The sequence below is a fragment of the Polypterus senegalus genome, chromosome 5, assembly GCF_016835505.1.
Source record: "Polypterus senegalus isolate Bchr_013 chromosome 5, ASM1683550v1, whole genome shotgun sequence".
Lineage (NCBI taxonomy): Eukaryota > Metazoa > Chordata > Cladistia > Polypteriformes > Polypteridae > Polypterus > Polypterus senegalus.
The window spans coordinates 79,840,429-79,854,508 of record NC_053158.1 but is presented as its reverse complement, the minus strand read 5'-3'; the positions used below and the strand labels follow the sequence as shown (position 1 = coordinate 79,854,508).

The window sequence follows — 14,080 nt, the reverse complement described above, 5'->3', positions numbered from 1 at the left end:
CCTCCCTTCCAGGAGGTTTCGACTCGTCAGGGAACGACGACCTCGCCGGAGGACTCCGAGTGTCCTTCACCTTCCCGACATGCACCGCTGGTGACCAGTCTGTTGTCCTCGTGGGCAGCCTTCGCTAGCCGTCCGCGCCATTTTGCCGGAGCATGAGGCAGTCATCCGAGACGCCGCTGCGATTCTCTTGGTGAGCGCCTGTAAAACATGATAAAATAAATCCGACACGTCGGACGTTTTACCTGCAGCTCCCTCCATAGTGTATGGCGGAACCCCCGACTATCTAGGGAGTCCGAGGCGCTCGACAGCGGTCCGTGTCCCGACTGACGCGCTACCCGGGCTAACTTCGGCCCGAATTAGCTCTCGGTCCTCTTCGCTTCGGTCAGGTAGGTCCAGGACCTTCGGCGTCCGTCAGGCCCTGCAGCCAGCTGGGACTGACCTTCTTTTCCCGGTCTTCTTGCCCATGGTCCTGCAGAACGGGATGGCGCGCAGTTGCAGCTTTCGGTAGCGGTGGTGTTTGCACCTCCGTGAAAAGATGGGGAATCCCCCGAGGGTTGTCTGCCCACACAAAATTTGTTTTTAATGCAGGTCCTCTGCCAACAGACGGCCAGAGAATCCTGCCGGCTACGCCAGTGTGGCAGTAGGGGCAGTAGTGCACCCTTGAACCCTCAGGGATGACTCCAGACACCAGGTAAAGTCCACGACCCTTTATTGTTTAATAACAATGTGCACCAAGCACCCTCCACACTACTCATAAACCAATACTCTAAGTAACACACAATAAACTCTCCTCCTCGCCCAGACACTTGCTCCTCTACCTCCCAGCTCAGCTCAGTGTCTGGACTGAGGCACCGCCCTTTTATAGCCCCTGACCCGGAGGTATTCCTGTCCCGACAGTCCATAGTTCCTTACTCCTTCCGGGTCAGGGCAATCAGTCTTTACTTTAACCCGGAGCACGTTGTTAGTTCCTGTCACGTGACCATGACGTACTCCCGGGTCATAGGGCATGAAAGAGCCCATAAGCCCCCCCACAGCGACTCCTGATGGCCCCCAAGGTATCCAGCAGGGTTGTGTAAAAATACTACAAGGTCCATAATGCCCTGCTGGACCTCGGGCATGATCCTGCTGTCGGGAGAGCTCCTCCTGGCGGCCTGAGTGGACCGCATGGAAAGCCGGCAATCCTTCACAATATATATATATATATATATAGCAAAATAGCTGCGATTGGCAGCGGAGAAGTAAAAAGAAAAGGAAACATTTTAATAATAACGTAACATGATTGACAATGTAATTGTTTTGTAATTGTCATGAGTGTTGCTGGTATATATATATATATATATATATATATATATACATATACACACATACATATATATACATATACATATATATATACATACTGTATATATACACACACACATATATACATACTGTATATACAACATATACATATCTACATATATACTGTATATACACATATATATACAAATCTACATATATATATCTACATATATATATATTAGGTGGGACTCGATTAAAAAATTAATCCAATTAATTAGAGGCTGTGTAAGAATTAATCTTGATTAATCGTATGTAATCGCACACGTAAATTTGCCCCAAATCGCAAATGTTTTTTTTTTATTTAAAACGGTTTTAGTGGGCTTACAGAATCAAATAATAGACATGGACATGAATATTGTAAACTGAAGCTGTTTTAATTTCTGAAAAAAGCTTTTAAACTGCATTTGAATTCAAAACAGAAACAAAAATATCATCCCTGGTTAAAATTGGGCAGACTTAAAAATAAAGTGGTAGTTTAAGTACTTTAAGTACATTTTCAGAATAGTATTGTCTTTAAATAATAATAACCAAAATTTCACCATAAAGTGCAGTTTTTCTTCTTAAAAAATAAGTCAGAAACATAAAAGGTAATTTGACCAGCTTACTCTTTAAACTCTGAGTAACATTAGCCAAAATTATTTTGTACATTAGGCTAAAACAGTGTGATCATTGAACATTTTGTAATTAGATGTATTTAGAATTACTAACGGTCACGGAAGTCCAATGATCCCCAGTAAGAGCCACAAAGTCCGCTTTCTGTAATGCATCTAATTTTGCTTGCTTTTCAGTGTGCACAAAACCATGCTTTTATCAAGGCTTCGCTCGGGTAGTCGAAATGATCAGTCGTAGGAACGCGCTTTATTCCGACTCTAACATTTTTGTAGCTGTGATGTGTGCATCAGTGTAATGGATGTACCAGGAAATCATGCATTGACAAAAGTTCCCGCTTGCTTGGAATTGAAAGTGTGATTAAATGCGTTATTTTTTAACGCGTTATGGAGTACATGCATCGAAGCTTCTCAACTGTGCTTGTGCTAAGAAAGGGAAAATTTTAAAAATAACGTAACATGATTCTGCGTTAACCTAATATTTTTCATACGTCCCAAACCAAGGAGATGGGAAGGTAAAATGAATCGGTAGCGCTGCATAGTCAGTACATCCCTCTCGGAATCGAACCTCAATGTCGGCTTAGAGGCTTAAGACTCTACAATTGCGCCACCGCTTGTCTATGCTAAAGTATGTATTGTAGATCGGGCTATAGATATACATTTATATATATATACCCGTATCGAGTGGAGAAGTAGAAGTTATGAAAAGAAAAGGGAACATTTTAAAAATAACGTAACATGATTGTCAATATACAGTAATTGTTTTGTGAGTGTTATTGAATGTTGCTGTCATCAAGGATTTGATTATCATTATTTCTTTCAATCAGGCTCGTATTTGTACGATGTGTTCAAGTTACATTCCGTGTTTGTCAATCGTTGTAAAGATAAGAGGTTTCATTCATCGATTAGTTCCTTACTGCATCAATAAACAGCTCGCCTTCCTTTTTATCTGTGATGTGACAAACTGCATGCACGGGTTTTTTTTTTACGCTGTCTTCCTTTAGCGGACATTGACTTTTTCCACCGTGTGCTTTGTTTCCACAGTAGCTGCATTTATGAATATGCTTATCAGACGCTTCATATTTTTGCTGCCTTTTCAATTGTGTAATTCGGTTTTGTTCAGCTCTTTGGAACTGTTGCTTTTATCTGTGCACTGCATCAGTTCACGTGAGCCACTCGGTGTACTTGCATCGAAGGTTCCCAGCTGTGCTGGTGCCATCTCGTGCTATGTCCATAGCTTTATTTAATGTTACCTTAGTCCTGGCACTTAAAACTTTCTCTGGCAGTTTCGCTGAGTTTGTGTCAAACACCACCCTGACCATCTCATCTTCCTCTCCATAAGCACAGTCCTTCACCCGTGAATATTTACCCGTGGCAGTTTGCTATTGGATTGCCGCTGACGGATGGCCTTATATGGGCAGGCACTAAATTACAAACGCCAGCGGCAGCCTGTCTATGAACTTAATTTAAAGTGTAGGTTTACATCGTGCTTTGTTTCCGAAGTAGCAGAACTCGCTTCTTATTGTTTCGCTGCCTTCTCAATTATATAATGCATGTTTTCTTGAGCGCTTTTTTGAGGTCTTCCTGGTTTTCTATGTACTGCGTGATTACGTGAGAGGCGTGATGATGTCACACGAAGCTCATCTCCATTACAGTAAATGGAGAAAAACTGCTTCCAGTTATGACCATTACGCGTAGAATTTCGATATAAAACCTGTCCAACTTTTGTAAGGAAGCTGTAAGGAATCAACCTGCCAAATTTCAGCCTTCCACCCACACGGGAAGTTGGAGAATTAGTGATGAGTCAGTGAGTGAGTGAGTGAGTCAGTGAGTGAGTGAGTGAGTGAGTGAGGGCTTTGCCTTTTATTAGTATAGATATATATATTTATATATATACACACAGTATATTGGATCAAAAATATTACACGAAAAACTAAATGTAAATGGATAAATTACTGCATCCATCCATCTTTTAATTCTACAAAATGCTTTTCCAGCCGGTGGAATTTGTGACAATAAAAAACAAATTTGCAAAGTAATAGTAAAAAACAAAAAAACTTCTAGTTTTCTCTCTTTCATTTTTATCATATCTTACGAGCAATGACTCATTACAAAGTATATAATAATTTAGAGAAAATGTAAAACATGAAATTAAGAAGTTCAAGTTAAAATCCACCTAACAAAAGTATGGGCTTTTAAAAGAAGATTTATAAGCATGTCCAAATCTTGGCCAGTGACAAAATTCTTAATTCATAATTTCCATTTTACAAATATGTAAATGTACTTACTGACTTTTTTTTTCCTAGTAAGTATTACTTACTACTTTTAATTAAAAAAGAAAATAATGACAAAAGTGTGATAAATAAGTCAGGCAAATATACAGTATATGTAGCAGCCTTATGCTAAAATACTTTAAATTTACTTTTTCCCTTTCGACACTCAGTACCTTAGAATGACAAAGTGAAAACAGGATTTTCAAAATTTTTGCAAATTTATTTAAAATAACAAAACTGAAGTATATCATCAACACAAATATTCAGATTTTTTTACTCAGTACTTCATTGAAGCATCTTTTGCAGTGATTACAGCCTGGTGTCTTCTAGGGTCTGACACAACAAGCTTCTCACACCTAAATTTAGGGTTTATCTGGCATTCTTCTCTGCAGATCCTCTCAGGTTATGTTAGGTTGTATGGAATCTGTTAGTGGACAGCTATTTTCAGGTCTCTCTAGAGATGTTTGATTGAGTTCAAGCCTGGGCTGTGGCAGGGACACTCAAAGACATTCCTAATGTTCTCTCAAAATCACTCCTGTGTGTTGTTTGCTTTGTTCTTACAGTCATTGTCCTGTTGGAGGGTGAACCTTTGGTCCAATCTGAGGTCCAGAGCACTCTAGAGAAGATTTTTAATAGGGTATCTATTTAATCCGTTCAGCTATACTTCAACCCAGTGATAAACAACCCTACAGCATGTTTCTGCCACCACCATGCTTCACCACTGTTATGGTATTGCGCAGATTAAGAGTGGCTCCTGGTTTCCTCTCGACGTGACACCAATCATGGTTTCATCAGACCAGAGAATCTTGTTTCTCCCAGTCTGAGAAACCTTTAGGTAACTTTTTACAAATTCCAAGCAGGTTTCTGTGTGTCTTTTACTGAGAAGAACAGATCGGTGGAGTGTTGCAGTGATTGTTGTCCTTCTGGAAGTTTTTAATATCACCACACGGGTTGTCTGGAGCTCATCAGGTTCTCGGTCACCTCTCTTCTCCCACCATTCCTATTCTTCCACAATTGCTCAGTTTTGCCAGATGGCCAACTCTAAGAAGAGTCGTGGTTGTTCTAAACGTATATTATTAAAGAATTATGAAGGTAACTGTGCTCCTGGAAAATTTCAATGATGCAGAATTTTTTTGCAGCCTTCCCCGGGTCTGTTACATAACACAATCCTGTCTCTGAGCTCTGCAGCCAATTCCTTCAACCTCATGGCTTAGATTTTTCTCAGATTAACATTGTCAGCTGTGGGACCATCCATAGACAGGTGGGTGTCTTTCCTAATCATGTCAAATATAATTGAAGTGACCACATGTGGACTCAAAACAAGGTGTAGAAACACCTCAGCAATGATCAATAGAATGGGATGAACCTAAGCCAAATGTCAAGTGTCATAGAAAAGAATCTGAATACTTGTAATGTGATTTTTTCAGTTTTGTAATTTTAATAAACATGTAAACATTTCTAAAATCTTGTTTCATGTTGTCATTCTGGGGTATTGAGTGTTGTTGGATGTGGGAAAACATGAATTAAAATGATTTTAGTACAAGACTGCAACATAACAAAATGTGAAAAAAGTGAAGGGTTCTGAAAACTTCCTGAATCCACTGTATAAGCAAAATCAGAACCTATAAACAGTAACTGAAAGAAAGAAATCAGCCCTTGGTGTCATGCCACCAAAATAATCAGGCACATCTATTATTTTAATGTTTCGATCTTTGTAAAAATCTGAATATGTTTCTAATGAGATGTTGGGTATCTGATACAAAATCTACAAAATTTTACAGTTCATAATCATTCTAAAATGCACTCTATATTATACACAACATTTATTTTCACACAGCACATAGACAAATTGAAACTGTCAGTTAAACTTGCAGAATCCCTTGATGGGAAGAAGATTACAGAAGAAGCTGTTGTGAACAAAGTGAAAATAAACAATCACTACACATTAAATTACTCTTCAACTGGTACTGAAGTGCTAATTGCTTCCACAAATATAATGTAAAATATTAATGCTTTAGCACATGTTATTTGCCAAAGGGTTGCAGGTAGCCAAATTCAGTAATAGCAGTACTGGATGGAAGGCAGAAATGAATGGTGAATGAAAAACCAGAGTTAATGCAAAGCCCCCTCAGTGGTATTACTAGCCGGTTGCAAACTGCACTACATGACACAATTAGAGGAGGTAACACCCAATTGACTGTCTAAAATTTTTGTGCAGTGTTTCTGACTCAGATAATCAATACTTCCATTGTTTAAAGTATGATCAACTCTCTGTGAAGGAACCCTCTTCATCAAGTAACCCAGTGAATGTCACCATACTTACACTAGAGCAAGCAGCTAAGGCTTCTTTTAGTCTTAATTAAGCTTATAATACATCAGTAAAGTGATTCTACAGTACATCTCCATGGAGCGATGCATTTTATATGCACATAAAATTACTTATGAATTCCAAGGATTCACAGGTCTTATACTAAAACATGCAATATCAAGATAAATAAGTCTCATTTAAGCAACTTCTGACCGTTTCAAAGTGAAAATATTTAGATCATATTGTACAGATGGATAAACACTTTACCACTGCTTTGTAAGTATTATTCTTTGTTAATGTCTTATTACATAACAGTAAATAAGTAATGGATTCATTTTTGCAGCACCTAAAATAAAGTGTTAACCATTACTTCCCAGTTTTACAAATGTTGCTGATACTGTACTTTTGGAAGCAAAGCTCAGCCAGTTTATGAGGAAAGTCAACTGTTACTGTATATGCCAAAGCCTTAGTTTTCTCATGGAATAATATAAAGGATAATTGTTTTCACTGGGAGATCTTATTTTATGTTCAGAATCATCAGATTTTGTGCTCAAAAATGAAAATTGATAGCGTTGTCCTTAAAAAAGAAAATGATTTAAACAAAAAATGGATTTAGAGTTGAGGGACAGAAGATGAAAGGAAAGTAAAAAAAACATAATCATGGTCATTGCCAGAAAGACTACCAATCAAATATTCAAAGCCAAAATTAGTACAAAAATCAAGGTCAAAAAATGCAAGCAGATGTTCAGAAAGTCAAAGTTCAAAACAAACATGAGTAGAGAGTTTTTTTTATTATTTTTATTCCAGTAAAAAAATGCAGATAGTTCTGTGTCTCTGTCTTTTGTTGGCAGAGGTACTGATGCAGTATAGCGCATACCAAACCCCAGGTTATGCTTCTAGCAACGGCCATAGCAACAGCTAAACAATATGGCCACTAAACATGAAAAAAAACCTCATAAAATGGTGGTATAATGAGTGACATGAAAAAACAAATTAATACCCAGACAAGAAGAAAATCATGACAGTATTTTGCCTTGTCTGTTGTCAGTGCTCCCACTAGGTCAAAAAATGAGGACCCCAGTTAAGGTTAAGAAAATTTAATGTCATCTAGGCCTTGATGTCCTTCAATCAGTCAAACAATAGTTTTGAAAGGTTGTTATCTTTCCATTTTAAAGGCAAGTAGATTTGGGTGTTGCCTGCATAACAATTACAAGAAATACCATATTTTATTAAAACTGATTCTAGGAGAAGAGTGTATATAGGGAAAAGGAGAGGCCCTAGGATAGATTCCTGGAAGATTCTACAGTGGAGAGATGCTGAGGAGGAGTTACAGTTACAGGTTCCCCGACAAAAGCACGATAGACATATGCGCCCCGACAAAACCACGACCGACAAATGAGTGCCGACAAACCCGCTAACTGGTTTTCGACAAATGCGCGCCGACAAAATTGCCACGACAAAATCGCGAGAGAGGCCAGGAGAGTGGGATGCCCCTGCTGCAATTCTTCCTACATATGCAGGGCGTGATCTTAAGGACTATCTGCGTACCGTGCTGATGGCATGCCGCGTCTCATAATATTGACTTCTAAAATAAGCATTATTATATATGCTTTAAACTAGTAATTCATATTTAATGAAACTTTCACGATTTTGTCAGGGTGATTTTGACGGCTTGTTTTAATCGCGCTATTTTGTCGGCACGCATATGTCTATCGCGCAAATGACGGGTCATACAGTTACCAATGTTGACAGAAAATCTTCTGTCAGGCAGGTATGATTCGAACCAATCCAATGCAAGTAAGTATGTTACGGTCTACTGTATCAAATACTACTGTAAGATCTAAAAGAACAAGGATGGCATGATCACCAGAATCTGTTATCTAATGCTGATCTTTCTTCTTTACTCAAGAAACTGATCATTGTTAATTTGACTTGTAATGACTATGACAATGTGCTTGTCAAGAGTGACATCAGTGAACATGTTAAGAGTAATTACTGGTGGACACGTCTCAGATATTAAGCAGTATTTTCCAGTGTTCATCTGTCTGTGCATTTTCAATATCTGAGTTTTTGTTCATATTCACAGGGAATCAGAGCAGCAATAGATGTAAAGTAAGATCTGACCTTAAACTACACAGCAATTAATTTTAGTTTAAACATTTACTACTTTCCAGCTTTCATCTGATGACGAAAAGTGTAGAACTTTGTTTTCAAAGTATAAATGATATTCTGTCTGATATTCAAATATAGATATTTTTAGGTGTCTGTTAAGTTATGCTTTTATTATTTATAGTGATACTTTTAATTGTTTATTTATCCAGCTTTTAAGCTAAAGTTTTCACATCACTTAACCAATGACAGAATAAGGGTTGCAGATCTCTTTAATCTGACTCCAGCTAATTATTAACAAGTAAAGATTACTTTTACTGTAAATTATGAATTGATTTTAAGTCACTATAATGTTTGAGCTGCCATTGACGTACTGTCGTTTATACCATTAGAAAAAACTAGACTTTTCTATGTAACCTTGGAGGTTAAGAGCCATTTAGCTAGCCTGTACTTCATAATGAAACCTCGTCGGAGAAGTAGTTCTCTTAGCGTGTTTTACATAAATAGTATTTTATGTGCAACCTCAAAAGCTAAGTGCCATTCATTAACTTGTGCTCTAGAATAGAGTATTTTGAAGGCTAGGCAGCTTAATTTCTGTTACATTTAAATCAAAACATAACTAAGAGCTGCATACTCACCAATTATGTGTATTCATACTGTGAACCTTAAGGTTGATTGTCCAGTTTGTGCTCACAGGAAAAAATGGTTAGATATTTGATATTGATAGGAGTTATAGATCAGATGTAGTGTACAGTAACTAATAATTTATTAAATTCAAATTATATACAGTAACATAAATAATGTAACTGTGAAAATATAGTATATGGTGGCTAATGTGTAATAATACAGACTTGTTTTGGGTAATTGAATTGAATCTTCCAAACTGATCTTGCGTCCCAGCATTTTTATATTCTGTTACACAGCCTGAGGCAACTTACCAGACTAGTTCAGGTACACCGACTGGAACCAAAAACTGTGATATAATTATGTAAACTTTACAGATCAATAGTTATTAGATGGAATGGGGTGAGACTCTTCAACTGTAAGAAATGTGAAGCTGATGTAACAGACTTGACCCTGATGTCAGAAAACCCTAAACGGGTATGTTGTGTAGCCGAACAGGCATCATCCTTGGAAAAGGGCCAGAGACTAAGCTGAATCTTGGCTTATCAACTAAGAAAGAGTTGGGTTTATTAGGAGTCTTTCAGGGAATGATTACCTATTTCACTTTAATGGCCCAGTCTCCATGATGATGTATCTGCTACAAGCACTAGTCATTTCTTACATGAGATGAATGGAAACCAGTTTTCTCACTTTTTGAATTGTGAATAGGTTACTGCTGACTTAATTTTTAGAATAGACATCTGTAATCACTTCATTCTTGGTGATTTAATATAATATTCCCCTATCCACTGTTGCTCTATTATCCTACACCAACATCAGCACAGCTGTGACAGCTTTGATATCTTTAATGAGTTCATTTGTATGTATTTGCCTCTTTGTCTCATAGCTTGATCCCATATTCTTTCAGCTCTGTTCCATTGTTTTTTGAAAGCATCCAAGAATCCAAGTGGATATTAAATGAAGCTCAGACAGTTTGAGGAAATCTATGTATTTCCCAACAGTTAGTAACCAGGGGCCTCATGTATAAACGGTGCGTACGCACAGAAATGTTGCGTAAGAACTTTTCCACGTTCAAATCACGATGTATAAAACCTACACTTGGCGTAAAGCCACGCACTTTTCCACGGTACCTCATCCCTTGTCGTACACAAGTTCTCCGCTCGGTTTTGCAAACTGGTGGCACCCAGCGTCAAAGCAATGCTACTGTTCTTGTGTGATTACTCATTATTTTCATGACGCGGCTTTACAAATACACAGAAACTAACCGCATATTGTTTATTAGTGTAATGCATCTGATTGTAATTAACTAGTAACAATATAATGGCCCAGGGAACAGCCATAGTATTCCAAATACCATAACTGCTTTAGCGTTGTTACTCTCACTTCTTCTTCTTCTTCTTCTTCTTTCAGCTCCTCCCGTTAGGAGTTGCCACAGCAGATCATCTTTTTCCATATTACTCTCACTGCACCACTCGGAGTATTTATATCACTGTATCTGAGTGTGAATCACAGCAGCAGCTGATCGGAAAGAGAATTATCGGTATACAGCTTTAAGGACACGCTGTCTCAGCCACTGCAAAACATTTTAAAGCCTTTCCTGTACGGACCTCGCGGTTCAGAAACAGTTTAATCCCAAGAACTTTAAATGCATTCAATCAATTGTTCCTTGTAGAACTGTTTGTACTTATAAGTACAATCACCACACTGTAAACTTGCACTACAGTTATAATATCTCACAACCTGGGCCACTTTATAAAGCGTATTTACATATGATGACGATATCATTTTTAAGGTGAAATGCAGCAAAATATGTTTGTTAAATTATACACATAAAACTTGAACTTCATTTAAATAATCTATATTCTTCACTGGGAGTGTCGTGAAGGATAGAATAATTAAACATGTACTACGAAGATATTTCAATGTTCTTTAAACGCTTTGAAGAATCGGCTAAGCTTACAGATGGCTTAACGTCTATTACAGAGCTGATTGTGTGGCGATCGGTTACTTGGGGAAAGAAAAGCAAGGACTCTTGGGGCGGCCTCGCCAATATATATTGAATATAAAACAGAAAGAGAAAATAACAACACAGCTAAAAACGCAGCGACAAATTTCGACAAAAGATAAATGCTTGTCATGAGCACGAGGCTCATGAAACACATGTTTAATAATGTGCTTTAGCTCCTATCATCATGAAAATGACATCACGTATACATCTCAGTATTTTAGTTATTCAGAGAGCTGTAATATCACAAATGTAATGGACTCTGTGTCCAGTTGGAGGAAGAGAGCCAGTTTAAGAAGCAAGTAGTGATTCACAAACATAGATCACATACGAGTAGAAGATCAAATACAAAACAAAGCATTTAACGTGCTACTTTAATTACGATGTGATTTGAGAAACTGGTTAATTAAACGATTTTAAGATGAAGTTTATAATGTTCTACTTTAATGACAAAATAAACTACGTGATTAAAGTGGAAATGTCGAGATTGAAGTTGACATTTCGTGCTTTTTCCCCACCGTGTGCCTTTTTTCTCTGTACCCTAATAAACTTTCATATGACACTCAGACAGTGGGCTTACAACTCTTCTTTTCACGGCAACTTTGATATGTGACTTCTTTTTTATTTCCGGCACTGTGCGATTTTGTGAATGTAAGCTTTCAAGTTTCTCCAACACGCTATGTCACTCGATCAACTTCATTTTGTTGATTATACCACGGTTTATTTGAACAAATAGTATGTTTTTCCTTTGCCTCCACTTGGTATTCGCTGAAATTCTTATATTTTCCCCGTGCTTTTTCCATTGTCTTTTCACAGAAGGCTGCGCTTAAGGGCGATTTATATTGATTTGCATATTCAAATAGGCGTAATTCTGGGAGGATTTGGGGCGTTACATAATGCGCGTGCACGAGTGTTAGTTTTCACGCTGATCGGGATTAATGTAACGGAAGGATGTGGAAGTTGGAGTACGCACAGATTCCTGCATCTGGATTTTTCTGTGCGTAAGCACATTTCGGCTTTTGTGCTTACGCCATGTTATAGTGCGAGTTCTACGCACGGCGTTATACATGAGGCCCCAGATGAGACAGTGGACCATGACCTAACTGGAATCCAACGGATTATCATTCATATTTTATTACATGCTAAATTCTATGTTCTGTGTAACATCTGCCTCTGAAGGTGATGGGACTATGATAAGTGGTTGGATTATCCATAAAGATTTAAATGCTGGGTAATTTCCTTACAACTCAACTGAATTGAAGAAGACACAAAGATGACTACACAGTTACATTTAACATATTAGAATGTTTTGAGTCTAGACCAACAATGTACAATGTATATGAAACTGTGCTACAGTTTGATTAATCCTTCATTAACTGATAATGGTGCATAAACAATACAGCTACACATTATTCTTTGTTGTATATGACATTTTAAATGCTGTGGTTCCCTGCATCTAAGAGTGAGGAACTGAGGGCAGGAGTTCCCATCAAAAGTAATGTCTGAAGAAGCCAGCCTCAGTACTGGTTAGACTGTCATGTGTCAGTAAGTCCTAAATTGTAGCACACTATAAAGTAGCACAGCATTTCCCCAACAGCACAGAGATGTGCCAGAGACTGTCATTTTGACAGGCTGCTGACCCTTTTAACTAATGGTTTGTGTCTGATAAAACATGTTTACTTAGATCATAGATGAAACCTGCATGTACAATAGATTGTGAATTACATTCTTTAGAAGCTTTCCATTGGTCCATGTAGTGAAATTCAAGAAAAAAAAAACATAAAACAAATAAAGGTATTACCTAATAAACAAATCAGGTAAGTCCACATTATACTTACTATCAAGTCTGAACCACTTTATAAAATGGCATCGTGTGATATTAACATTCCCAAAGTTCAAAGTCTTCATGATAAGAGTTGTATAAAGTCTGTTTACAGGTTGATTTCAGCTGTCTAACCGATTGCTACATTAGTAATATAAAGCATTAAGGACTGTGACATTTAGTGCTAAAGGCAAGAAGACAGAGTAGGAAACAAGAAAATGGAGAAGTCACTTACTCAGCATGCTGTCCTAATTGTGGTCTCAATTTTCTTTTTTGTTGTCACTGTTTTCCTTAGGGCTGCTTCTCACACACACTTCATTTCTGGTAAGTTGACTGTGACGATTGTGTCATTTAGGCATAAGGAAACTGAGTGTGCTGTACAATAAAGATAGTAAAGTCATGCTTGGTATTTCTAAAATGTATATGTTTCAACTAAATCCAGACATATTATGAAAGTTAGTTAACTTTTGCTCATTCAGAAATTAAAAATGATATCCCTTCCTAGTGTATGGGCTTAATGCACAGAATATAAAATCTAAAACTATTCAGAGTTTGTACACTTATGAAATTAACTATTAGTTGAGCTATGGTCTTAGACAGATACAATTTGTACACTAAGTAACATTTAGAATTGTCATACTAAGCATCTTGAGGCTTTTCTTGATGTATAAAGTGCAGGAAAGTAGTTAACAGTGCTGGGTTGGATAGTCTTTTCTCAGCAGACCTTCCTGTTTAGCAAAGTAATCAAAAGTGTTTGCTCCTTATGCATTTGGACACTAGTAAGGTTTCTATTACTAAACTTGGCAAAGCATATATCTTTTTGCCTTCAAGAAGGCCATGCCCTTGCAATTTTCTTAAATGTGTATTAGAACTTGATAGCGTTTGTTTCAACACTGGCATGTATACTGTACCTTGGATTGACTTCTGCTTTCTTCTTGTTATATGACAGATCACTTCTGCTGGCATTTTCACACTGACCCAGGTGCAAGA

General features: G+C 37.6%; 1 protein-coding gene across 1 annotated transcript in view; it reads left to right on the top strand.

The window, feature by feature from the left end:
- Positions 1-13,215: 13,215 nt before the first annotated feature.
- LOC120530392 overlaps positions 13,216-14,080 on the top strand; it is a 47,536-nt gene continuing 46,671 nt past the window's right edge. The window contains exon 1 of the mRNA XM_039754869.1: positions 13,216-13,414. Coding sequence (XP_039610803.1) covers positions 13,309-13,414 — 106 coding nt within the window. The 5' untranslated portion in view covers positions 13,216-13,308. The remainder of the gene's footprint in view (positions 13,415-14,080) is intronic.